This window comes from Gambusia affinis, linkage group LG06 (genome assembly GCF_019740435.1).
Source record: "Gambusia affinis linkage group LG06, SWU_Gaff_1.0, whole genome shotgun sequence".
Lineage (NCBI taxonomy): Eukaryota > Metazoa > Chordata > Actinopteri > Cyprinodontiformes > Poeciliidae > Gambusia > Gambusia affinis.
The window spans coordinates 10,113,369-10,140,815 of record NC_057873.1 but is presented as its reverse complement, the minus strand read 5'-3'; the positions used below and the strand labels follow the sequence as shown (position 1 = coordinate 10,140,815).

General features: G+C 40.8%; 1 protein-coding gene across 5 annotated transcripts; it reads right to left on the bottom strand.

Moving 5' to 3' along the window:
• On the bottom strand, positions 1 to 27,447 carry zgc:165508 (uncharacterized protein LOC100101652 homolog). Of its 5 annotated transcripts, none has more exons than XM_044119614.1 (6): positions 26,807 to 27,447; positions 21,494 to 21,633; positions 13,637 to 13,730; positions 13,346 to 13,528; positions 7,305 to 7,436; positions 1 to 6,192 (listed from the first exon to the last, which is right to left on the bottom strand). In XM_044119614.1, exons 1-6 carry the CDS (start codon positions 26,835 to 26,837, stop codon positions 5,534 to 5,536), a joined length of 1,239 nt encoding a protein of 412 aa, XP_043975549.1. In that variant the 5' UTR covers positions 26,838 to 27,447; the 3' UTR covers positions 1 to 5,533. The 5 variants fall into 5 exon arrangements, with proteins under 5 accessions (XP_043975549.1, XP_043975550.1, XP_043975551.1 ...); XM_044119615.1 differs by having other exon boundaries at positions 26,930 to 27,434; XM_044119616.1 differs by lacking the exon at positions 26,807 to 27,447 and adding an exon at positions 25,192 to 25,280.

Here is a 27,447-nt window from a genome sequence, read left to right as displayed (position 1 = left end):
TTGCAAAGACCAATAACAATATTTTCTTTATTTTTTAAATAATATCAGATGCAGCAAACAAATATATTTATTTTTCAATCCAACGTGGCTATATTTGAATAATTACATTCAGCCAAAAGAGGAAGAAAGGTATTGAAAGAAAGAAGAAAAGAGACTGACATTTGGACAGAGGTGAGGGGCAAGGAGATGTGTTTGACTGATGCAGATGGTGAAATGAATCCCTTGTAGTGTGAAAAACTACAATCATCTGAGGTCATCTTTCCATTTACCCTTTTACTGCCCACCTTGCCCTCTCTGTTAGGGGACTCTAGTATGGCTTTGCTCTCTGAACTCCCTTGGACTTCTCTACTGTAAGTCTTATTTTTGTACATTTCAGCCTGATGTGGGTCAAACACAGACCATGTATATCCCTCATTCACTTCCTGTTGCAATTTTACTCACTCCTGGTTGTGTTGGCCAGTTTTGACCCAATGATCGCTGGTAGGGTGTGAGGAGAGCGGTCCCCTGGCCCATCTGCTTTGTTCTGAAATGGTAAGTAGGTTACAAGGTGATGGGGGCACTACCACCATGTGAATATTTATGCCGGCCTCCTGCTTCGCACTGTCTGACAGATGTTTTGATGTCTTTTTATAGCACTGGTTCCCTCAGCTGATGACACACACACACACACACGGTCACACATGTAGTGAATCTGGAGCACTTCTCTCTGATAAGTATCCAATGTCACTGGTTGCCTGAAGCAACAAGCTAAAACTACTTGCCCAGGGACACTCTCACAAACAAGATGGAACATGTTAGGATAGAAAGACATGTGTCTCAATGAAGGGAATCAAGGGTTTCCTGTTGTTCTGGGTCACAAAATCTCACGCACTTTTTATACAGAGAGACAGGTACGAAAACAAAAGTTGGTGTGGAGTTTTCTGGGACAGCTGACCTCAAAAGCTGCCGCTTAGAAACTTGTGCTGGTGATGAGGGTCTGGGGAGAAAGCAGGGAGAGGAGAGAGCAGATGGATTGAAGGGGAAAAAGGAGAACAATAAACAATAGAAAGGAGAGAGAGATACACGTCTCCTGAAGTTCAGTCGTTTTTGTAATTGCAGGCTAATTGCCTTTCGGCAAAGGTAGCACTAAGACGCCCATCTATTTATGTAATAAGCCTCCCTTTGGGGAAGGAAGGAGCAATTGACAGACAAAAAAAGAGCAGGTGCAAAGGACAGAAACAAAGAAAGGTGGGATGGAAGAAGGGAAAATGACAGGATAGTGATGGAAGGATGGAGAGGAAACACATTCAACAGGCTGTCTGGTGTATCAACTTCACATCTTCTGCTTCTCTCCATGTGAGGACAAACTGTTCTCTTGGTGATGAATGAACAGAGTCACAGTTCTCAGAAGTATAAGAGTCATAACACATACATGTAGATGTGAGAAACAGAGAAAGTCCAAGATGCCCGTCTTTACTTGGAGAAGCCGCAAGGACATTCAGATAGACATGCAGAGAAAAGACATGCACAAGAGATGCTCAGAGTGAGCTGATAAACAGGGGAGAAAAAGGGGGAAGGTTGTGAGACAATGGGATGGTCGCGTCACCGCGCTTGGACAAAAGCGCGACCTCGCTTCGCCAGCGCTGCCCGGCTTTTAATGTCAAGCAAAAGGACAGTGACGCAGATCGGCCCGCTGCAAGCTCTCGTCACTGCAGGAGACACAACAGGATTTCCTGATGCCTCCGTCTAAGGGGTACACATTACTGTGATCCCTGTTTGAGAGGATGGGAGTTGAACTGTGGTCTTAGAGACACCAAGGAGGACGTGAGGATAGTCATGCAGTTGGAGAGGTCAAAGGTGATGTATGAAAGGCACAGCTTCAATGGTTCCCCCTGAGTTTTCATGGTTTTGCCTAACTCTTAATACTAGCATTTGCTGTTTTCTGTAAATGAGGCTATGTCAAACCTTAGTTGTAGTTTTATTCCATCAAAACCAGAAAAAGTTAAGCCTCAAACAGGAGATGACCTACCCCAAAACACTGTTTTAAAGGGAATCGCTGCATTGGAGGGGATTTGGAATTAATTAATTGTGCAAGCTGGGAGCGCTTGCTGACATCTTACGAGACACAGTCGGACAGACAACTTCACAAAATCTCAAAATACAAACACACACATTGAGGCTTCTTTGAACAAAAAGCATAAAAGTGGGGATCAAGTCTGTGCTTGAATTATGTTGTACTGTAGAAAATGACGATTCATTCCAGGGTTTCTCTTGAACATGTGCACACATGCAGGGTGGGAGTGAAAGAGGAGTGGTACTTGTACATTTAGGCATGGGCCAGTAGCAGGTTCTCAAATGATAACCTTGGTTTCACAGTGTCACGATGTTAAAAAAAGGATTTATACAAATATAGCGAGATCGAACTAATGTGATTTAAATTTTAAAAAAGCAATAATCTATTCCTACCTATGGTAAAATAATGTTTGTATAGTTAATATTACTACTTCATTGTGACACAAGAGTACAAACATTTATAAAATTTTAAATTATGTTGAATTATGTTTTTATGCCATTATTGGTGGGTAGCACTAACTAAAATTAGTTGCATTGACGCTAAAGCACTAATCATAAATATTAGTTATGCTAACTCACTATATTATTGTAGCATTTAACATGAGCTAGAATTTAGTGCACTAAATTCAACCATATTGATACCATCATGTGTCAATATGTCATGTGTTACAATGTGAAATTTCAAAATGGTGAAATTTGTTTACCATTTTGAGGCTCAACAAATCTGAGAGTCAATTTTGTTGAACCTGAAATGATTCAGACCTTTCACTCATGGTTTCCGCTTTATAGTTGCTGAGTATTGAGTATTATTGCTGATTGACCACAGCAGGACTTCCATCAGAAAATAGGGAGGACATGAGTTTACTGTAAAGCTACAGACTGTAGTTTTCCAGCGATTCATTCTGGATACAGAATAGATGCCATTTGTTGCACTGTCATCACAGGTGGAGGAATATGGAACAGCTACGTAAACAGTCTTCACCCACTTCAAAATAAGAATATGAATATAATCATTAACTACTTGAAGAATTTGTAACAGTCGATAACCAAAACTCGGATTTTATTCAACAGAAAGTTTACAGAAATAAAGTAGCACTTCATGATTAATCTGGAAAGATTTACATAGTGGAAGCTAAGGGTACTAAATGTTTTCAAAGTTAACAAAAATGCTAAACAGAAAAAATTAGCTTTGGAAATTTTCACTTGGTTAGAGAAATACTATCTCAAAGTACTTTAATAACAGACTTTAACCCATCCCAGAGAGTATCTCTATTTTAGAAATCAATGTAGTGTCTAAATAGCCCATAAAAAATCTAAGCTGTTAGTATCTGGTCAAATTCTAAATTCTGACGTTTTATCAAGGACTCTGAAGCACTTTATGGTGGTAAGCTACATTGTAGCCATAGCTACCATCAGGTCCTCTGACAACCACAAGTGGGCAAGGTGAAGGAAAGCTTCCTGACTAAAGAAACAGAGGGAGCAGGATTTGAACCAGCAACTCAAATCACATTGTTGCACATTATTACTCCAAAATCTCAGTTTATGAATGGATAACTTTTATAAGGATTGAAGCAAATGAATGTCACTGAATGTTTTTTTTGGCATTTTATATGATTTATTACATTTTTGTTGTGGACCTCACCGATTTTTTATTAATATTTTAAGGTTAGAGTACCTTTAAATGAGGCTGGTTTCCTTAGTCTAAACCTAGGTTTAGACTAAGGAATATATATTAAATCAGGGCTATTTATACACTTGAAATGTCTAAATGAGGCCTATGTTTATCTTCAACCTTAGTTGCTCTCTGGGGAAGATATAAAGGGAGAATAAGCCAACTTTGAAAGTGTAGCTCTTTTAAAACCTTGGTATCCTGATCCTGGTGACTCATTTTAGAAACTTTTAGCTCTTTTGAAAGTGTAACTTTTTGGTACCATCAACCAGCCCATGCCTATGTGCGTGTGGGAATGAATGCATCCATGCTCTGGTTCAGAGCATGGACCAGAGAATGGTCCATGCTCTGGGATTTCCTGAGTTGTATGAAAGACACTTTCTCTCAGGTACATCAACATGGAGAGGACGAAGTAGGCTCTTAACGTGTCACATTACATGCCTTTTTGCAAGCATTATAGAAAGGGAGAGTACAGAATAAAAAGGCAAAGCTTTTCAAGAGTCAACATGAGAAGAAAAGATGAATATTTAGAAGTTTTTAAATAAACAAAAAAACGAGCTCTTCATGAGGACCATGATAAATGGCAAAAAACCGTATCACAGTATCCTCTTTTGGAAAAAAAAAAAGGAAAATTTCACATTTGTATTTTTTTTCCCAGTAGACTATATCACACAGTGATAACAAAGAACAGGAGAAATCTACAGCCACATTAGCTTCGTGCAAAGACCACATACACTGGCACGCCGCATAGGCAAGGAGATCAAAGCAAGACAACGCATACAAAAATATAGAAAAATCTCCAAATGCAACCCATCTCTGCACAGGAAAATAGGTTTCTGTCGCTTGTTGCCAAACATCCGTCGTTGAGCCGTCGCTTCAGGAACTCTCTCTTTGTGTTTCCTGTGTCCCTGCTGCGAGTTTTTATTTTTCAAGAGCAAAGTTCAGGTTTCCTCCACAGAAAACACCGGGGAACACCGAGCGGCTGTTCATCAATATGCCAGCTGTCCATCATGATGATGACATGAACAACATGACCGATAGAAAACTAGTACATCAAAAGCGTATCATTTCTGTCATATCATTTGGAACACATGATTATTTTTTTAAATACATACCATTTCCTGTCACTTTGAAGACATTCCAGCATTTGCTCATAATTGACAGTGACAGGGTTAAATAGTTTGGCATACTCAGCAAGCCATGCCCAGAAGGATGCTATTTACTCTCTTGCAAAGGATGGGGGAAAGAGGTTAGGAGATGAGGGATGGGGTGAGGACAGGTGCCAGGATGCAGTGTCAGCCTGTTCACCCACGAGATAGAGAGGGAGAGGTGGGCAGGGGTGATACAGCACAGCTGAGATTACAAAAACGTGCTCGAGCCCAGGTCAGCCCATTGATTTCAGCACTTGCAAAAAACATGCAGATATAAGTCAGAGGTTTGGACTCTCGGTCGATCCATCTGCCTGGAGCAGAGTCCTTTCACCGCACCGAAGACAACGTAGCCGAAAAACTGTGGGCGTCATACCCGAGAGTTAGTCCCTGGACTGACCGTGTCTCGTCCAGCCCTCACTGTCACACTGATGAAAAAGGATTGTTTGGACGCCTTCAAAACAAAAAGTGTTAATACGTGGAATGGAGACAAAGCACTTAACGGATGGAGAGGAGAGCTGAGATGCTGCAAGTGTAAGGCAAAGACAGATGATTTACGCATCATTCGAAAGGTTCAAACTGTTCAGACACCATGACGAAGAGGGGAAGTTGTCACGGAAAATGAAGAAGCCCCTCCCCAAATACTGAGATGAGAAAAAAGGAGTCATTGGTTGTTCGGCTCTTCTGCTCTCTCCTTCAGTTCCTCCTCTTCCTCTTCCTCTTCCTCGTCAAGAGAAACAACCCCTGAGGAGGCCACATCGGACACCCTCCTGTGTGGGTCGTAGTCAGGAGGGTACTCCACCCCCTGGCCCTCCACCTTCTCCTGGCACACAGTGCCTTCATAGTCCTTGAGGGGAGTGTCATCATCCTCACCAGGTGACAGATACGTTTCAGAATAAGACATGGAGTAGCAAGGAGAATCCTGACCTCCGTAGGACCTGCTGCCCCGGCCGTCCCCACTCAAGCTGTGGAAGCTACAGTCTCCCCCACCAGGCCCACTATGTCCCACCCTCTGAAGTCGGGCCAGCAGCTCTTCCCCTCCGTGCAGCGCAGACAGGATCTTTGCAGCAAGTTCAGCTGCGTTGTTTTGGGCGTGATTACCACGATGAGTCCTCAGATCGCGGAGCAGAGGGTGCTGCTCATCGAGGCTGCAGATGCTGGAGCAGAGTGTGTCCGGAGAGCCCGCTGTGGGGGAGGGCTCTCTGCTGCCACCCCCTTCACCGATCCCTCCTGCGCTCTCAGAACAGGGCCTTTGCATGCCCAGGTGCTGGCAAAGCTGGCTGTGGATCAGGTCTTTCAAGTACGGCGGATAAGATGACAGTTCTAAAGAGAACAACACAAACTGTAAGCATGAAGTCTTGAAAGAACAACAACGATGATATAGTAAAGAGGAGGTAAAGCTAATACCTTTTTTGGGATGTTGAAATAAGAAATATGTGTACCTATAAAAATACTTCCAGAGAAGACTTTACAAAGGGTCTCAAACTACAGTCTTCAAGAGTCGGAGTCCTGCAACTTTTAGATGTGTCCCTTGTCCTACACACAGGAATTAAATGGTGAAGTTGCCTCATTAGCATGCAGTCAAGCTCTACTGACCCATGCTAATGAACTAATATTGGAGTCAGGTGTGCTGAGGCAGGGAAACATCTAAAAGGTGCAGCACCAGGCCTTGAGGACTGGAGTTTGAGTCCATAAAATGCTGCAGCTTTTGGACAAATGTACCTTTGTTTTCCTTAAGAATCCTTAAGATTCACGTAAGGATTTCATGGAGATGAAAATCTTAGAATCAAAACAAAACAGTATTAAGAAGAAGTGCTTTGCAAAAGTATTCATAACCTTTGAAATGGGAACAGGTCCATTATACTAGAACAAAATATCTTTTATTTTAATGATAACACCAGGAGCCTTGAAAGGCAGCTGTGGAGTAAAACCGGAGCTTCAAGCATATTAGCAACTTGGCTTATATTTCCTCAAGGGTCTATTGTCATCACACACAGGTCTGCATGTGTGAAATCCAACTAAATATGGTCTGCCAGAAGGTAAGAAGCTACTGGTGAATATATGAATGTTATTAACTGCAGTGCAGTGCATTGGCGGATGTGTGTAATGAAGATGAAAGCTAAGGGTGCACACACTGCCGAGTGCCTTTATAACCCACTAACACACAATATCCACACAGATGCTGCCTCTGCAGCAGAGGAAATGATATTAAACTTGCAGGAGGGGTATCAAATTGCGCAGACAAACAGAAAAATGTCAGGAGAGGATGAAAACTGGGGCACTGGGACAAAGAAAGATAAAGAGAGAGGGGGAAAGAAAAGAGAGATGGATATGGGAGAGGGTGTCTAATTCAGCCTTGAATCAATGAGGTTTGATTTAGCTGATGTGCGTGTGGGCGTGTACGTGTGTGCGTGTGTGTGTGTGTGTGTATTTACCTGTGCTCTGTGTGGTGGGCTCGCTGGCAGGCAGAAAGTCTTCATCATATGAGTCATCATTGGACTCGTCGCCGTCCACAGAGGACCAGGCCCTCAGCTTAGCCTCGGCGATGGCAAACTGCTCTGCCACACCTGCAGACACACAAACGGCACACATGAGCTCGCACATGCACACGGGCAATTACACGGTTGGCATGGTAACAAGGAGGCTGCATTGTGCCTCGGCGTCATCTGCTGCCTGACTGAGATCTGTGTGAGGTGCGGTGCACAATGTGGCATTAGAGTGGACAAACGACAGCATTCCCAACACAGTCGAGGTTCGTCAGCCGTCACCTGGCTGGTGCAGTTAAGACGGATGTCGCTTGGTGTTTAGTTGTGCTCCGTAACTTTGAGACTGCGAGCTGGAGGAGGTACAGAGGAGAAGTGCCAGCTCAATCTGAGGGAAACATTAGTGAAAAAAGATGGATTTGTGTGTTTCTAGTTTATGTAAAGCTTTCATCTCTTGATTCCTTTCTAGAAAGCAGTAAAGTCACATCCAATGCAAAATCATAAGGCAGAGGAGTGAGGAGCTTGAAACACATTTACTTGTTCCTACAATTCAAAATCATTTAAACCAACCTAATAAAACAAAGTCATCAGTCCAAAAGGACAATAATCAATGCAATAACCCTACAGTCCCAGATTGATCTGAACATTTCATTGGTCTTTAGTTTAGAATTAAACATCAGCTCCAAAGGCCAGATTAAATAGATCAACTCTTTATTTTTGTTCCTAGAGAATCTCTGTCACTTAAACTAGTTGATAAATCTATCAGTTTAATGGCTGCAGGTTTTAAAGGAAGAGCGTCCATCACCAAAGGATCTGGTTCTGTTAGGGCATAACATTTATAATTTACAAGCACAAGCATGCTAAAGAAGTGAAAAGCCAAGAAAGGATACATGTTTGTCTGCGTGGGTGTGTGTGTGCGTGTGCGTGCGTGTGTGTGCGTGTGTATTTATTTATTGTGTAACTATGGCTCTCATGAATAGCCTTTAAGATCTGAGTGACCTATCTTCTCCAATCAGGGCAGCTGCCAGTCAGAGACAGGAAGTCACTCACTTGTTTCCTTAATGTCACCCTGCTCCCCCTCCTTCTTCCTACCTGCTCTGTATTCGCCCCTGTTCTCCTCCATGACATCCCTTCCTTCCAATCGTCTCTCTCAATAAAATTCTCCATCAAATCAGCTGGCTCTCCTGATTCCTCATGTTCTCTCTTTTTCTCCTCCCAGCAGTCTTTCGGCCCTGCCGCTTTCCCCTCGTTTTGATTTTCCTCTCCTCAGTCTTCATCTCTTTATGTCTCCCTGTCGGTCTCTTCAGCTCAATGCTCAGTATTCATGCGACGTTTCCCACAGGGAGAGAGATCGATGCTCCCATTCATCCCTCACTGTGGCTGGACCCTGAACCCTCCTCACAAACAGCAGCACATCCTCCTACAGACAGAGCTGAGCTGTGCAGGTTGAGCTTTAGATCTAGAATGTAGCCATTCACATGCTGCTAACGTTCATTTTAATGTCACCAATGCACAACCAATACAAGGAATTTAATAGTTAAGACTGGGCACCCACATGAAACACACATTCTGCACTTTGGTGTGTGCAACTCTTACATGATGAAATGTGGGAGGTATTCTGCATTGATACTGTTCTTAATCTTGGTGTGTGAACGAGTGTGTTTTTCAACCCTATTCAGTTGTGACACATTGTGTTCGCAGGATGATATCCCAGCTTTCTTGGACTCAAATGTTAGGGAGAATAGAGGCAACACCAGGGAGGTTAGCTGTTTTCAGCCAATCATTTTCCTGATCTGAAGATTTTAAGATGGAGAACCAGCAGTGTGGTGAATCTGCTGATATCATATTATTAGCATCTTGCTGTCGTCAGAGATAAAGCATTTTTTTGAGAACCAACACTAACATGGTTGATAGTTGAAATAAAAAGATAAACCATTTTTAGATCAGATGGGAATACCAAAATTATTTACAATATTATTACCAAATGTCACAAAATGAGAGAGAGAGAACTACTCAGAGAGCTTCCTATTACTTCTTAAATATTTGGTCTACAAAATTGTTTGACTAGTATTTAGATTATCAATAAGTCTTACGCATCATAGGTTTACGGTAAACATAATATTGTCATTCAATTGATCACTGTCTAGTTTTCTAGTTTATTTAAAAGCAATTTGGTTACGTTGTACATTTTTAATTGTATATGCAGATACCATAATATCATAAAACTGGTATTCTTACTCAATATGCTATACAATATCCTACGAGCAGTTGCCTGGCTGTGTCAGTCACTGCATATCTGTCTCTTTCATTCATCTCTTCATTCATACAAAATGCAGAGTAGAAGTATTTGTCTCAGTATTTCAGCAGAACATCACCTCCTTCATATTCAGTTCCCTAGTTGCCTCCTACACAGACACTCACAAACAGTATACCGGAGTGTGTCCTGGCTCCCTCACACACATGCACACCAAACACTTACTTATCACAATTTTGCACATGCTGACTTTATTCTGTAACTTGAACACGAATGTTCACTCACCGTCACGCCATCGGTGGATTGCAACTTGACAAAAATAAAAAGAGTCAGCAAAACTGACAGCAACTTAATGAAGTGGGCGCCACTGATGATGCAAAGTGAAGAGATGACTCTGTGCAGTTTCCATGCAAACATAACACCAGAGCATGAAGAGTGTTGGTGTCATTTTCTGCACAAACCATGATACTCTCAGGATATGACTTCATAAAAAGAATTAGGCGGCCCAGTTCAAACGACGTTACAGAACCGACCACATTTAAATTCTTTTATAACCTTAAATCAGTCACAAAAAAATTTACTTTTCCTTTGGGGTTAATAAAGTATTTTTCAATTAAAATTAAATGAATTGAACCTATTGGCCAGGTAAAGAACCCTCAAAAATAAATTCCTATTTTACTGCAGTAGCAGAAAATATTGAGAATCCACCTTGTAACATTTGTACTTGAAAGTTTTTCCATAAAACGGTGCTGCACAGGTCAGTTTGATAATGTATTGCAAATTCTTTCATTAAAGAAATCCTGTCATGAGTAAACCTTTGTTAAGTATTTCTTTACTGTTATCACAGCCAAAAACTGAAACACATAACAATTCATTTAAAATGAATGAAGAACATTAGCCCTAGTACAAAAGAATTACTTAAAGTTCTACTTTATTGTTTTTTTTTATTGATCAGAGTCTACTTAGCCAGTTTATGGTCTATTTTCCAATGACATCCTGATTTCCTTTTAGATACCAGGATATTTTCAATAAAAACTTAGGAGTTAAGTAAAAATATTTCATCGCTGTGTCTTTCAGCAGGAAAGTGATGAAAAACAAATGTCTAATTCAACAGAAATGTTTTGCCACGTATAAAATCAAGCTTTCTCCATGATCATCTTTGTCCTTAGACATCAATACTACAGAAAACCTGTGAGTTGAGCTGAAGTGATGAGAGCATAACAGAGGAAACTTGTGTCAGGATTATCAAGAAAGATTGTGAAGAATAGTCAAAGAGCCTGAAATGGCATAGAAGAAACATGGATCTAAGTGCGTAGTGGTGCCAATAATTGGACCACCGATCATTTTATTGAGCAATTATGACTTAAGATGGGATTTTTTTTTAAAATACATTTAATAAATAGCTAGATTTTGAGATTACACTTTTCATACCATACATCTTTACCAAAGCGGCAATAAAAGTCCTTACATCTCAATGAGTGGAGAATAATAATAATAGTTGATTAATGTGTTGAGAGAGGGGTCTAAAGGAGCAGAGATGTCCTGTGAATGATCACACCCTAAAGATTAAAGCATAAGGGAGCAGAACAGAGAAGGCATAGGGGAAAATTGCTCAGTCACGGCAGCACTAGCCAGGGGCAAAACCTTACTGTGCAAATTAACCTTGAGAGTCTGCATTGCAGGGACAGAGCAAAAAAATGGATAGAGAGCAGACGGCAAGTGAAAACGACTGAAAAGGAGGTGTTACAGAGGGCAAAGAGGAGCATTACAAGGAGGGACAGCGCGGGTAGAAGAGCAGAAAAATGAAAAAATGAACAGAAAGGGCAGGAGGGATGAAAGAAAAGGCAGAGACGAGGTTAGTGGGTAGCAGAAAGACGACACAGATGTGCTCTAAGTGAGTGCTTTCAAAGATGAACAAATCTTAAACAGTCTGAAGAGGGGGAAGAGTTAGGATGAGAAAAATTCAATAAAGTCTTTTTTTTTTTTTTTATGTGTAAAACACATGTTTGTTCTGGTCCAAAAAATTAATGGAGTGAAAAGTCCTTTTAAAATATTTTAGGTGGCAACACTTTCTTTGACCGTTTAACATGAAGGCCAGTATGCACACATGCAAAAGCCATCCCCAGCATGCTTCTAATGCAGATTTATATATGTGTTGCAAAACATCTTAATCTATCCATATATAATAAGATATTTTATATAACCATTTTTTACAAGTCAAAAGCTTAACATTCATGAGTGAGAGTGAAGTAGAGATGTAAAGGAATAGTGATAAATATTGGAGTTGGAGCGTTGTGCGTCCCTGGAAATATTTAAATGATACCTCCAACATTTCCCGCCTCATTATCATGGCTTCTTTAAAAAGCAACATACAAACATCTTGTTTTGTCCATGCCAAGGCAAAGATGATGAACTTTTTGGAGGTTTTATTGTGAAACTGCAACATTTCTAACTATGAACCAACATGGCTGTAACATATAGTAGCATGAAAATATCAGGTTCTAGGCTAAAAAAATGATTTCCTCCTTTCTCTGCACTGAACAATGCTGCAAAGTCTGCTGACACACCAATGTCACTGAAAAACACCTTATAATACTAAGAATCTAATTTCGTACATTTTATGGATTAATTTCCTTAAATCTCTGACTCAGTGTTTTGTCTTTTTTTTTGTCACAACCCTGTGAAGTACTTTAAAGTAAAGCTGTAAAATACTGCATACTACAGTTGATGTCAAACAAATATTAAGATCGTTCAAGATGTATTGATGGGAAATAGCAATGCAGCATAAGTTTATGTTAACATGTAACGACCGTGTATTTCAATCGATTCTACAAAGTCACCCGACTCTGTTGAGACGTGAATCTGGCTGAGATCCAATAACAATAATATGCAGGCAAGCCAATCCGATAGTGATTAGTTTACATTGATTTCTACAAGTGATGGCCTTTATGACATTAATCTATCTTTATTAATTAATTTGATTTAAGTATGTTAAAAAATTTTCAGTACAATGAATTGCATTTCTTTGGCATACCTTAGTATCTGTGTGTTTCTGGTAGGCCCGTAAATCAGGTGCACAAGCGACATTCGAAAAACTAATGTGTGTAAGTTGTGCAAAAAGGGGTTAGCCTATTACTGAAGCTATTCCAACCTAAAATACCATCTCAATGCAAAACATATAGGAGTAAACACAGACGTCTCCGATGCAACTGTCAGCATCCACAGTCCATATTTCTAAAGAATTTTAGAAATATGGATCCGTGAAACAATTGACAGCTGAATGGGCATAAGGCATTTTGCACCAATCTGATTGCTGAATAACTTAAATAACAGATTAAAAACAAACGTTTTTGTTGCTGATGTGTATATATTCAGTTATTTAGCAACATAAAGGGGGTTTTAAATGAAAATATTGCTTATTTTGTCACAATATAGTTTTCAATTAAAATGCAATTAGTTTTGATTTATTAATTAATAGACCCTGCAATTAACTTGAATAAAATCTCACCACTAAATTTCTACGTGTGTTGTACGTGTCATAGACTTGAGTTCTTTCAGATATGGCACCTAACTACATGTTTATTAAACATATCTCCACATAATTGTTAAAAGAAGAATAGCATTGTTATGGTCACCAAGAGTTTGTTTTTTGTAAATAACTCTTCCATATGCTCATGCAACCTATGACTTGGAGTGGAGCACAAAAAAACATCCATCAAATAGTGAACATAAAGATTACCAGCAGCAAAGCGTGCCTCTTGCTCTCCCTCAGTGAGATCAGAATAAGAGTTGAAGTCTGACTCCAGAGCTGCCGGTGTGTCCATGGGCTTGCACCATCCCTTCCACTCTATCAGATGGGCTACTCTGCCCTGCGCCATGGCTGTAGGCTTCGTCACATGGTCCTTGACCACCTGTGAAATACCTGCAGGACACATATATCGGGAGTTATTCTAAACCAGGTCCAGTACGTGCATGCGGAGTGCATTTTACTGTATTACAGCAAGTTGTTTTTATGAACCGTTGCACTTACCGTGCAGAGAAGATCGCGCTAGAGCAGCAATCTCTTGAATGGTGAGAGCTCTTCTTGATTTTGGTAGCATTTCAACGGTGTCATCAACATTCACCTGAAATGAAGAGAAATAAATGAGTGGGTCTTGAAGTCGCTCAGGAGCTCAGCAGAAATGTGAGCCACATCTCAATACATCCTGCTATGACTCAGAGGGAAAACCTCTGCTGCCTTGTTGGTGCAAAGGAGAATCCCGTTGTTAAAGTAGCAGGGATACTTTAATGTTCTTTAAAAACTCAGGGATTTTCTTCACCATCCACAAATACTCACACTTTCACACATACATAATCTTGATAAGTCACAGGCATAGTGTGAGAAACCAATTTGTACAAGCAGGGACACACTCCTGCTTATTTGTATTGCTTTGTGAATGCAGTTCTTTGCAATGACATTCACAGCACTTGTATATTTACACATTTTATAAGAGTGGAATGTGACACAGTTATGTGATCGACGAACACAAAGTAATAAATCCTGCCATCATTGTAAAGCAATACCTGTCAGCTTAGCTAGACTATCTAGAAATCTCAAATGGATTGGGGTCCGGACTTTGACTGGACCATTCTAACACACTAATGCACATTAATTAAGATTATTGCATTGTAGCTTTAGCTGCATTGTCTTGCAATTACCTCTATCCATCTCCCTATTAATTCTGATTGTAGAAAAGAACCATCAGAGCAAGATTCTGACACCACCACATTTCAGTGTTAGTTTTCCACTATTTTCATGTAGAGCAAAAAGTAATAGTCTAATCTAACCAGAACATCATCCTCTACATATTTTCTGTGCTACCTGTGATCATGGCAGAAAGCTTGCCACTCTTCCATGAAGGCTAGATTGACCATTAGCTTCTTGCCTGTCTGCTGTGTGCCTTGGTCTTAATGGTGCTGTTTGTTCTCTAACAAAAGGTGAATTCCATTTACTAATTAGATTACTTCTAATGTACATTAGTTGCACTGGATTCTGTTTGGATGCACAAGAGCGGAGTGGACTGAATAAAAATACATTTAATATAAGAGCTTATATGAAAAACATGTTGAAAACATCAAGAGATACACTTAAATGTGTCATTTTATATACCGTAATTTTACGTGAAACCGCAAATATTCATCAATGGATTGAGGCCATTTGATGCCACATGTCTTCTTAGACTGTAGACTAATTAGCAAAACTGCAGTTAGTTAAGGTAACAGTAATCATCCTTCTTGGATTACAAATTGTTATGTTATACAGATGCATACATGAAAGACAAGCAAAACATAAATAGGGCTCGCGGTTACATAGATTGGTTTATTTTTGCACACTATCCATACCCCGCGCCATCCTTGCAAACTGATTGGAACTAAATGGGCATGGTGATTAAAACGGCATAAAAGAAAGGATACAGCTTAGCATCCAAACATTGTCTCACAAAGAATTCAAGATAAGCAGACAGGAGACAAAAGACTGAGGTCATCCATCACTCCCAGCAGGCCTTGAGCTCTGTAAAGTCAAACCACAGAAGGAGTATCGGGTGTTGACAAGTTTCTTTGTCTGCTAACTCTTTATGGACGCACCTGTCCTCAAGTGAGAGATGGACACATCAACAGTCAAAAGCCTTTTTCTAAGCAGACTCTTCCATGTCATTAATGTGGGTCAATGCAGTCAGGCAGAGTGAATGATGTAACGGCTACATGAAAGAACATTTCCACAAGCAGTAACTGTAGGCATGTCACGATAACAAATTTTGCTGAGCTATTAATTGTCTCAAAAATTATTGTGATAAACGATAATATTGCTTGAAGGCCTTTTCACACCGATTTAATGGAAATGACGTAATAATGCATGTGATTTCCTGCCAAAGACTTTATTTTCAAAAGAATGCTTAACACTGGAAATGATAAAATAAACAAAACAACCAAAAACAAAAATAAAATGGATTCTCAGTCTCCATTAACAACCATGTACTTGAATAAAAACACCAAAGAGTAAATAAATACTGCATTCAACCAAAAGAGTGCAGATTATGAAGTCTGTATACCATATTGCCCTTCAGTAGTCATTAGATTTAATTAGAGAAGATGGGCACATCAACTACCTGATGCAATAGTTCACACTACACGTCAGTTCACACGTACATTCTCCCCTTACGACAATCTTAGAACGTTGATCGTTCTAAGATTGTTGCTTGTGATTTCGTAACCGATCATCCTGTAGTGTGTGGTGTGTTACGGTAGATCGTGAGGTCACTCTGATCTAAATCAGGGGTTTTCCCCGACTGGTGGAGATAACCAGCCTGTTGAATGTGACAGGTAGCCAATCAGAAAGCCGGATTCTCCTCCTGCTTTCTGAGGGGAAATTACAGAGGGGAATCCCAAACAGCTGACACAGTGCAACCAGAAGTCCAGCGGACATTGGAGATGATATGTGGAAACATTAATGTTTATAAAACATTTCGTGCAAAGAATACAGAAATGATTAGGGGAGGAGTTGGAGAGAAATTGCTACGCAGTTGATGAACCTGGTAACTTTTCAGCTGTTCTTCTTAACGTGACATAAATAGGTTATAATGGTTTTCATTCAGTCAGGACGTTACGCTGACACTAGAGCCACATGCATTGCAGGTAGATTGTAGTAAAGCATTGATTAATGTCTGGTTTTAAAATGAGTTAACTGGACTTGTAGCCATTATTTTGTGCTCGTTGTTGGACACCACACGGCACGATTGAACCCGATCGAACCGTTATACCTAGGATTTCTGTTGGCTAATGTGTGATCTCTCAGGTTTTGAAAATGGGCCGACAATCGGCCAACAGCTCTAAGATGGTGTAGTGTGAGCTGGACATTATACTAAAGAAATGAGGAAGGGAGAGGTCAGTGGAGAGCACCGGAGTTGAGCCTTTTTTCATTCAGTGTCACCAACAGAAAGAGAAAAAGGCCGGAAGAGACGATAAAGGCAATAATTAAAATGACATCGATAGTTTTAATTTATTGTACTAATTGATTTATCGTTTATCATGACAGGCCTAAGTAACTGTTTATTTGTGGTGGCTTTTTCTGCAGTGGGCATAATTTTGAAAAGCTACCAGAAAAATCTGAAGCTGGAAGGTCAAAAGGAAGGAAAGAATATAGGAAGTATCAAGGGGAAAAGAAGAAAGGAAATAAAGTTAGAATACTTAGACAGAGGAAAAGTGAATAAAGTTTGGAAATATAAATAACTTTCTGACCTCCTGGAATTGTCCAGACTATAATATAGAAACCCTGCTGACCCAGGTGTCTGGGTTTATTTGTAAAAAAACATTCCTCAACAACTAAACACCTCACAGAGTTAACTTTAAAACTGTTGAGTCACTCTGAAGTTAAATCCTATTTCCCCCATTCTCATTAATAGTCACTGCTTACTGCACAGCGCATTTCATTTGCAGACACAAGACACAAATAATCAACTCAGGTCATCAAAGGCGCCACCCTGTCTTTGACCTTTCAATTCCTCCTAATGAAAACAAAATAGTGGCCTGAATAACAAACAACTAGCAGAATGCTCTTGAAGAAAACCCCTACACCATTAATGGGGATCCCAAGCTTGAGATTGTATCGCCTGCTGCCCAGAGGCGGGATAATCCTCTTGTGCTGCAGAGCAGCTCGCACATCTGAGGGGAGGATAATCTGGAGGAGACGTGACACGTAGCCTGGAGGAATTGAGGATGATATATTCTGCTTGGTCTTTTCTGAAAATTAAGGCTTTGCTACTTAATGTTGTATACCTTTAACAGAGTATATTCCATTTGTTTTCAAGGTGTACAGCTGAAAAAAAAACAACATTTTCACTGTGTTGTAGGTGGTATTGATAAAAACCTGCTGTCTTTTTCTGGCATTCGCATCAACATTTTTCATCCCTTTTGTTTTTACAGCAGAGCAGGACAAGATCAAGACCGCAGAACATAATTGGAAACAAGTATCTCACACTTTGCAGGAAAACTGTGATCTATTTGAAGTTTTATATACACGTGAAGGAGTATATAGACGTATGAATTATTTAAAGTGAGCAGAACCCTGAGCTCGTGGGTCATTTTTCTTTGGCTGACTCTGCTCTTCCTTCGATTCCCTCCCACCTCTGCTTCTCCCACTGCCCTACTGAACTGCAGAGCGACCAGAGAGGGAAACACAGGGGCAGCCAGAGGCGCAGCTACATACTTCCTGAGGTGTATGCAAACATGTTGACATGTTTGATATCAAAAGATATCAACGCTTTTCCTACACAAACCTTCATAAACGTTTTTAATGTTGAAAAAATAAATGGTTTCTCTTGACAATATTCATTATTATTAATCTATTTGTATGATTTGTTCTTTAAATTGCTATTCATAGTATTTTTTGGTCTCAGGAAATGATTGCGAGATGAAGAGACTGATGTCTGGTTCTTCAGTTCCTCTCCTGATCCATTCTGTCTGATATCAAACAACCCTCTGTGCACCCTGAATATCGCCAACCCATTTTTTAAAATTGGGCCCCTTTTAAACTTCACTGTAATTATTTAGCCTAGAATGTGTGTCTTCCTCCTCACGTCTGTATTTTTGCCAGAGGTTTTACTTCTAAGGACGGTGTAGTATCGGGTGGACACTTTAAAAAGACGAGGGTTGATAGCAGCTCATCACGGCTGCGTAGTGTCCGTAACCATGACAACAGCGTCAGTTTGTGAGGTTTGTGGGGATCCTATTTAGGTCCCGCAACGACAATGTAGCCATAGTAACTTTAGAGGAGCTGCAGAGAGCTACAGATCAGGTGGAAGAGTCTACTGAGAGGTTAAATATTAGTCTGGCAGTCCACAGGCCATGAAGGGAACACAAAACTGAACAACATTTAACTTTTTGGCAAAAATACAAAGCACTATAGGAAAAGCACTATGGCTTTTCCTTTAGCCATATACATGGCTGTGAACATTCTCACTGTGAAACACAGAGGTGGCTTTTATATGCTTTGGGGTTTCTTTCAGCATAATGTCACAATTGTCATTGCGACAGACAATAACAGTTTGTTATTGTCTGCCACAGTAACAAATTTTGCTGGATGATAGATTGCCCTGGTAATTACTGCGATGATTGATAATATTGTTATTTGAGACCATTTTCAAGTAATAGCTGGCTAATGACATAATTGCTTATTGCGACAAGCTTATTTGTAATCAGGCAAAATATGAAAAAGTTCTTGGGACATGTAAATTTTTGTAAAGTCTTTCTTTCTGAAAGACTTTCATAAAAGAATAAATTATCCATGTGGCTTTCACATAAATAACGTATTATGTAGTAAACAATTAACAGTTTGGATTGGGACTGAAAAGAAGGAGATTTGTTTGTTTTTTGTTTTTTTAAATTTTAATTATTTTTCCAAGTTCTGCAGCTTTAATTAGTGAAACATTCTCTTGCTTTCTAGTCAGCAAACATCAACTGTGAGAAACAACAATGCTTCTTTATCCAGAGGCCCTTTGTCCTGCTGTAGGGAACCACTATTTAGAAGCCATTGTGCCAAACTATCTGAGAAGGAGAGTCACAAATGCCCGCATGCAGATATCTGTTTCACGCTGTGAAAAATAATGGGAGGATCTTTATTCTCCACTGGCACAGCACATTTCTAGCGTTCTCTCTGTTTTTCTCTCCCTCTCAAACCCTCCCCCCTTCTCTTAACTTTCCCACAATTGGAACATTTCTATGGCAACCAGTCACCATGGAACAATTCCTCTCTGCATGCATGTGTGGCTGATGCGCTGATGACGTCGCAGACTCAAAACATCGGCGGACGACCGACCGCTACAGTTGCTGCCGCTGCTCTCTGTGAGATCAGAGATCCTGGGAGGAGACGTGCATTGTGTAGGAAACAATCAGCCGTCAGAATGCATCGTTACATCAAAGACGCAGCATGTCTGTCTAGGATTCAGGGAAATGGGAGGCATTACAGAGGGTCACCGCTGTGATGCAGGGAGCTCAGCAGTCTAGCCAACTCCTCTTTCACAGAGGCCAGTGTTCAATAGCATATCTCCTCCCCTTTCCAGAAGGAGGCAGAGGCTGGATGTATGTTCGTAATGGATCACTTAAACGTTACTAATCATTGCCTGGCTGGCTCGCTGCACTACGTCAGACTCACAGATGGTGTGCAAAGATAAAAGGGACAGGTGGGGACATGATCACTTATACAATCATCATCGTCTCTCTGCCGGTGATAATCAGTTGTCTATGATCTACCACATGCAATTAAAGAGATGTAGAACTGTGGGGTGAAATGTCCCTAGGATTGCTGATAAAATCACACCGTTCATGTACTGTGTTGGGATTTATTGATTTCAGAATCGTGGATGCTGAGCCTTAATGAGGATAGTAAGGCCTGCAGTGCTTCAAAGCTTCTTGTTTTGGGGAGCTGCTGGAGAAGTTGTCAACATGAACTCCTGCAAAGGTTTACCATTGTCACGTGTTTACACCATTTTTTAGTAGCAGCTCTCACTGGAGTCCCAAAAGCTTAGAAACAGCTTTGGGATTCTTTCCAGGCTGATAAAATATCAATCAGGGCATTGGAGCAGACCACACGCCTCCTAAGCACAACTCAAGTTAAAGTGACTCTTGTGACAAGGAAAGCTACATCACACTTAAATCTTCATACTAAATAATAATTGTTAATTATGCCATATGGAAAATAAATAACTAGGAATCAACTGGTTCATGTTAATGAAAAGCAATAAAAGAGAAAGTGAACCCGAGGCTAAGATACATTTTCAAAACTTGGATGGCTTCGTTATTAAGGTAATTATTCAATTTGGAAGGTTGGGAAAATAATTTCCCCCTTCATCCAGAGAGACTCGCATCTTTGGTTACAGCCATCTGGTGTAGAATATAATACACTATATAGCAAATAGTCTTCAAATCAGATACAGTCTTTGGCATTCAAATGTATTCACACCCCAATTGTTTTATATTCTGTATGTGATACACCATAAAGTGGGAGATTATAATCATCACTTGTTTATATAGTCAAGAAAAGTGTATAAGTGACCACATAAATTATTCGTATTGCAATGCATTATATACGTTTTTTTAGACTGAAATTGACCGAAATACCATGTCAAATCAAAAAGAAAACAAGAAGGAATCAAAATATACACAGCGTTTCACCAGGAGATCTAGAGTGAGGAGCCCCGCCCCTGGTCGTTCCATCATTCACTAGAGCTATTCATGTTTACAGGCTTTCCATTCGGAAGAAAGGAAAAGTGGAGACATCAAAAAAAAAGATATAATTTCTTACAATTGTTTCACCCAGCTGAGACACGTAACATGTTTTTAATGGGATTTTCCAACAAGAAAAGAAAACATGGAAGAAGGAGTTTTGGTCTAATTAGACAATAATTACACTTTATGGCCTACTTGCAAAATTTTGAATGAGGGAAAACTAAAATTGCAAATCGACAATGAACACACACCATCCTCACATTCAAACATGGACAGCATTTCCTCTACAGGGACAGAGTTTATAAGAAGGTGGATGGAGACATAGAGAGAAAATCTCAAGCTGTAAATCAAATGTTTCTTCAAATTGTTGACTGGGAAGGAAGGTCACGTTTTAGATGATGATTCGTCAGTATTGTGGAAAGCCAATGTATGTTTTGCTTTTTTTTTTCCACTTCACAAATATGCATTATTTTTTGTGGCTCTATCAATTTATAAAATCAACAAAATACATTTGCAGTGTTGTAGTGGAACTAGTTAGCTTCAATTAGCTGCCCTTGTCAAGTTTATGGTCTGTAGAATCACACTAAATGTAAAGTTTTGCTTTGAGTAAAGAGAGAACTCAGGGCACCTCGCTGAAGTCCAGGGCACCCAGAGGTGCACCGAGTATCAGTCTGCGCGCCATGCAGGTCCGCGTGCCCCCCAGGAGCCTGACATCAGACATGGAGCTGGACGCACTCCAGTCCACACGTAACGAACCATCAACCGCCACTGTCAGGAGGAAGAGAGCCACGTGAAGGTCACAGCAAGCACGTGGTTTAAAACTCATAGTGGTTCTGGACTTTATTCTCACTCCAAAACCTAATAAAGGTCTGCATTTGAGGATTGGCATAGCATTTAAAAATTACTCACAGGGTTCATAGTGGACAGTTTGTTTGTTTGTTTTTTTAATTGGAGCAAGAATCAGCCATCCATGAGTTTTAAGCTAATCATATGTACTGCTTTAGAAAATGCTTTAAACTCCATGCCTCCATCAGGAACACAGGGCAGTCAAGGCAATGTCCGAAATGTAGCCTGATGTGTTTTATCTCACTACAGACTGCAGCCCCTCCGAAGCAAACCATTCACCAAAACACGATAGGGGATAAAACATTTTGTTTCAATCAGCTATTGTCTGTTTAAATGAGGAATTGGATTGGGTATTGAGAAAATGTCAGTAGATCGTATCATTTTTACCCTGTAGACACATGCAAAAGCTCTTCAGGTTGATCCTTTTAGAAAACTCTTCATGTGGTTTTGAAATGTAGCATTCTGTATGTGTAGCTGGTCATGAGTTGAAGTAAGCTTATTATTGCTGCTTATCTAGTAGAGACTGTGGGCTGTGTAGTGAGATAATTTGCTCAGGGGTGACTTCCATGCACCATTTAAACCATGCTGTTCATGCGTTGAGCACCTCAACCTTTTCTTCTTTATAATCAAAAGGTTTTTTAAAAGTGGGAATGTTTTGAAATAAATATTGGTCTGCTATAAGCAATATGACAGATTATTTCAAAAGGAAAGGGAGCTTCTATTGGAAACTTCACATAGTCTTCACGGAAAATATCCAAAGCATCCTGTTGACCTTTAGGAGAACACGTTTCTTGTTAGTCCAATTCTTCCTGCAAACATCACATAACAGCCGACAGGTTTAAAACATCACTTTAATTAGGGCTGGCTACAAGAGTCAGTCTCGTCTTGATGTGACACAATCCACAGTAGACCTATGTCTGCTGATCCACTGCACACTAAGAATCGAGTTTCCCATCCGCTGAGCATTTCAGCACCTGGAAAGCTCCCATGGGCCACATGCTCACGCTGCCTCCGGCCTCCGCGCTCACCTTCATCAAATCAGATTTGGAAAAAACATGATTAGGAGAGGTGGGCGTCTAAATGTCAGTGCCTAGCTTTCCTTTCCAGCCCTCTGCAGGCAGCCGTTTCTGGTTACTATCTGTAAAAAGAACAACTCGCTCCATTAGCCACCAGCACCCATCTCAAACACTGTTGACTGATCGCTCAGCCAATCCCTGCACCCCCCTCTCCTGTCTGGTCAAAGACTTGACATTTAGCTCCATCAGCTCAGGTTGCCCACCTGGAGGATTCAATATGTGCTATTTAACTGGGTGTGATGAGATCAGTTGCCTAGGATGTATTGTGTTGAATCTAAGCCATCCTAATGAAAGTAATTGTGATGAGTGAGAGATGCTCATGTGTTTTCTACAGCAGTTTCCAAAACATGGCGGTCACTGACAATAGCACTTACCCCTTTACAGACACAGATACATTCACTAGTAAGAATCTATAAGAGGCTTGATATAAATTTCTTTTTATAATCTAGCACCAAATATTTAAGGAGAAAAACAGCTTTTAATTTAAGCAGTGCAGAAATCACAGATTTTGACAAACTCACCCATTTCTCATCTCTAAAAAATATCTTTAAAATAAGTGGAACTGAAGCATTTTTTTATTTCTTCTTCTAAGCAGGTTCTACTAACTCCTTGAATTCCCATTTCCTGAGGTATAAATAGGATAGGACACAATGGTCGATACATTTTAGCCACTGGCTGCTGGCTGGACAACTGCTTATATTCATCTTGTCACCATGGACTGTCAGCACAATGCTAAGCAAAGTAAACAAACCTCAATAGCTGCAGCAAAAATGGCAACCCAGGGTCTCCATAACAACCATCACAGCATCTACATGAAAACCAGTTGCACAAGAAGACATTTTCTGTCTTACCATCATAAACATAAACATGTTTATGTTTGCTAAACTCCACTCCTAAACTGATCCGAACATAGAGCCAAATGGACACAAAGAAGGTTCACTAGGCACAAAGTCAACATTCTTCCTTGGCCAAAGCAAGGAAGAATCTTTGGCCAAGCAGAACAACTTGGCCAAAGCAGTCTGAAGACTCGAACCCTACAGAAAACCTGTAGGGGGAGCTGGTGAGCAGGGACTGTAATAGAGGACTCAGGGCTCTGAAAGAAAGATGTGCAAAGCTGAATGACTAACTATCCATATTCTATCCAGATGGCAAAAAGGTATTGACAACGAACTGCTAATTATGTATCAACTGTGACTTGGATTTGTTCCTGCAACTTAATTTAATGTAATCAAATTAAATGTATAATTTTCTACTTTTTTATTTATTTCGAGGATTTGTTTCTGCAATAAACAATGCATGTATTTTAAGGATTTCCCCACTTCTATAAAGAGACCAAACACTTCTTTGAATCTGTGCCATGTGCGCCTCCTATGTTGTCACGACGGCAACAAGCTGCATGAAAGATGCACAAATTTATCACGAATCTCCTCCAGTAGAGAAGACGGAGGTCGGTTTCTATTACTCCGATATTCCACCAGAACAAGGATGTGCTTTAAGCAGCTCTCGGGGCTGTGGATCATTGATCTGAGTAAATCGTAGGGACCATGGGGTATTTTGATCAAACGGGCCTCCAACTAAAATGGACACATTTGTAAATAATCTGGTTCTTCTGACTGACGTCTGCAGCTGTTAAGTAAAATTAGTCGTCTTTATTTTGATGTCAGTTGCGCTCCTGGCACTGAGAAGCGCTTCTTCTTTATGTGTAGTTTCTGTTGTCGTGGAAACCGCAGGAAGGGAGACCTCGGCTCGGCCGTGACGCCATCCCCTCCTCTTTTTCTGTTTTTTTCCTCCTGTCTTTTACACTTTTTGGCTATCAACCCCACTAGGTGTAGCTATAAGGCGGTAGAGTGAGTCTATCACACATGCAGAGCAGCAAACAGGTGGCTGCTGTCCGCTCCTAGGCTGCATTGAGACGTGCGAGCGCCGGAGTTGCTGCTCGGTCTGGGTGTCTGAGACTGATGGACACGTCCTTACGCACTCCGTGACAAGGAGACGCGGAGAAAGGGTGTCACAATCTCCATCGTAGGTGTGATCAATTTGGAAGAAAGGGTTGTAGGCAGGTAAAGGTCGCAGGAAAATTAGAGAGAAAATCAAGGTCTATGTTTGTTTATTATGAGATAGGAGCAATGGATCGATGATGTGGGTCGAATCTGATGTTTGATTTCTCGCGTGGAAGACAGGCGTGATAGTCTGGGTCTGGGTGACACAGACAAAGGTCCACGGAGAAACTGAGAACAAAGTGGGGCCTTGTTTCCTGGCAACCTTCAACCAGTAGCTACATAAATTATGATAAAATTGTGATATTTTAAAGGTACTTAACTTAAACTCCGTTTCTAGTCATATAAAAGTCTCCGAGGATTTTTGCGTCAAAGCAGGAGCAAAGAAAGAAGAAGCGTGGTCCTACCTTGCAGCTAAACTGGGTCAGCGCGGTCAGAACCATGGTGTCAGGATGCACCTTTCACGAGTCTAACAGCCGTTTAAACAGTGCATCCATCCATGGTGTCGGCAGCTCCTCAGTGTGTGTGTGCTTCTCACTAGCGTGCTCCCCTAACAGCGTCTCGCAACTCTCGTAGCATCGCGATGCTTAGGCTGCAGAATCCCAGCCCCTCGATGCTCACCAATGCACCGCAACCGTAAAAGCGCAAACCCTCTTCACACACACACACACACACACACACACACACACACACACGCATGCACGCACGCACGCACGCACACACGCGCGAGCGCACACACACACACACACACACACACACACATACTAAGTAAACACACACATGGAAATACGCGTATAAACTATAGAATAAAGTCTAACCCATTCATGGTGTTTTACGGTACAAGAGTTGTTTTGGTGTCACTGAAGCTGAAAACCGCAATCTGACAACCGGTATAAATAAAAGATCAATTAAATAATAAACAAATAAACAGAGAGATATATTTCAAATGTTTATTCTAGGAAGCCTTTGTTTATTTTTTGTGAAAACTCCGAAATTTTTTTCATTTCATAAGACCAGATAAAATGTGTTTTTAAATTCAGAAATGTTATGTTTCAAGACGGGAAAGACAGTTGTCCAGCAGACAGCCAATGACATCCTCCACAATGAGTGTAATTAACAAAACATCCTGTTTAAAGAGGCTGGTTCTTCATATTGTGCTGTATCCAAATACATTAATGGAAAGTTGAGTGGAAGACAAAGTGTGTGGTAGCAACAAGGGCGAGCACGATCCCCTGGTGTGGAATGCAGCTAGAGTAAGAACTTCAAGAGATAACCGTGACATATTCAGGACCATGATTGTTACATTCTTTGTGTTATGCCACTTCTGAAGAAAAAGAAAACAACAACTTGACAATCGCTTTGAGATCCCAAATTATATTAATCATTTGTATAAATCAAAAGTAATATCATAAAATGTTTAGCCACACAGGTCAATAAACATTTTTATTGACTTTTTTGATACATTTAAATGTGATAGTGTTGCCACCAAGGGAAACCCTGGAAGGTGTAATGGCCACTACCCATCTACTAGTGGTAAAAGCTGTTTTTTTTTTCCCAAGTTTCCCATTTCAACGATCAATAGAAATATTTGTTCAACTTATACAATTGTCTTTTTGTTCACCATCATGGTACCCTAACAGCGGTGCTGGTGTTCCACCCAAAACTCTGCTGCAACCTAATCCACCCTGTATGAGCGGAACTAATTTCTGGCTAAGCACTAAAATTATTTGGTTGGACCTCATATCTTCAAGAGCTGACTGGCTCGCTTGAGCATATGAGACTTTCCAAGTTCTGGTTTAGTGTTGACTCTTATTAGTGTGTATGTGACTCAGCACAGCTGGAATGTGTGTGTGCCATTGCTGAAAAAGCATGCGTCCAAAATCCACATGTATATAGCCGCTGCGTCGAGTTAGGATGCAGCAAAATAAATGCAAAAAAAGAAAAGAAAAAGCTAAAACAGGCTTCCTCCATCGTGCTTTTTTAAAAAAAAAATCTAGGAGAACAAGTTAAAGCACTTCTTACCAACAGGCGCTTTGGAGCTGATGCAGCCCATTCTTGCTGCTGCATGTAGACCCCCCCTTTAGAAGCGTAATCTATTACATTTCTTCCCGCAATCATCCACGTGTAAAGAGACGCAGAGCGTACCTCACAGATGGAAAGCCTCCGTCCCTGTCCTCCGCTTCGCCGCTGTGCTCACACCGCCGGACTGAAGCCTGTCGGACTGGAGGGGGGTCTGGTCATCACTTCTGCTCAGCGTTGCAGCTTGTTTCTTCTAAATCCATACACATAAAGTTTTCTGCGGCTCGTCTAAAACCTCTTGTCTCCCTTTGGATCTCAGCCCTGCGTCAGCATCCGCAAGGTTCAGCACCACAGCGAAGGGACAGCGCTCTTCTCTGCAGGCAGCAGTTAAGGTTTCTGCCCCGACCTGAGAGCTGCAGTGCTCTGTTTCTGTGCGTGCGTGTGCGGGCGTGTGTGTATGGGTGTGTGTGCCGGGTGTTACTGGGGTTTTCTCCCCACTCTCCCTTACTCTCTGTCGAGTCCACGCCACATTTTGGGCATGGGTCCACTGTCTCTTGTCAGAGAGTGAAGAGTCGACACGTTGATAGAAAAACAATCCATGCTTATCCCTCTCTTATACCGCTTGCGCCGACTTTCCGCCCCCT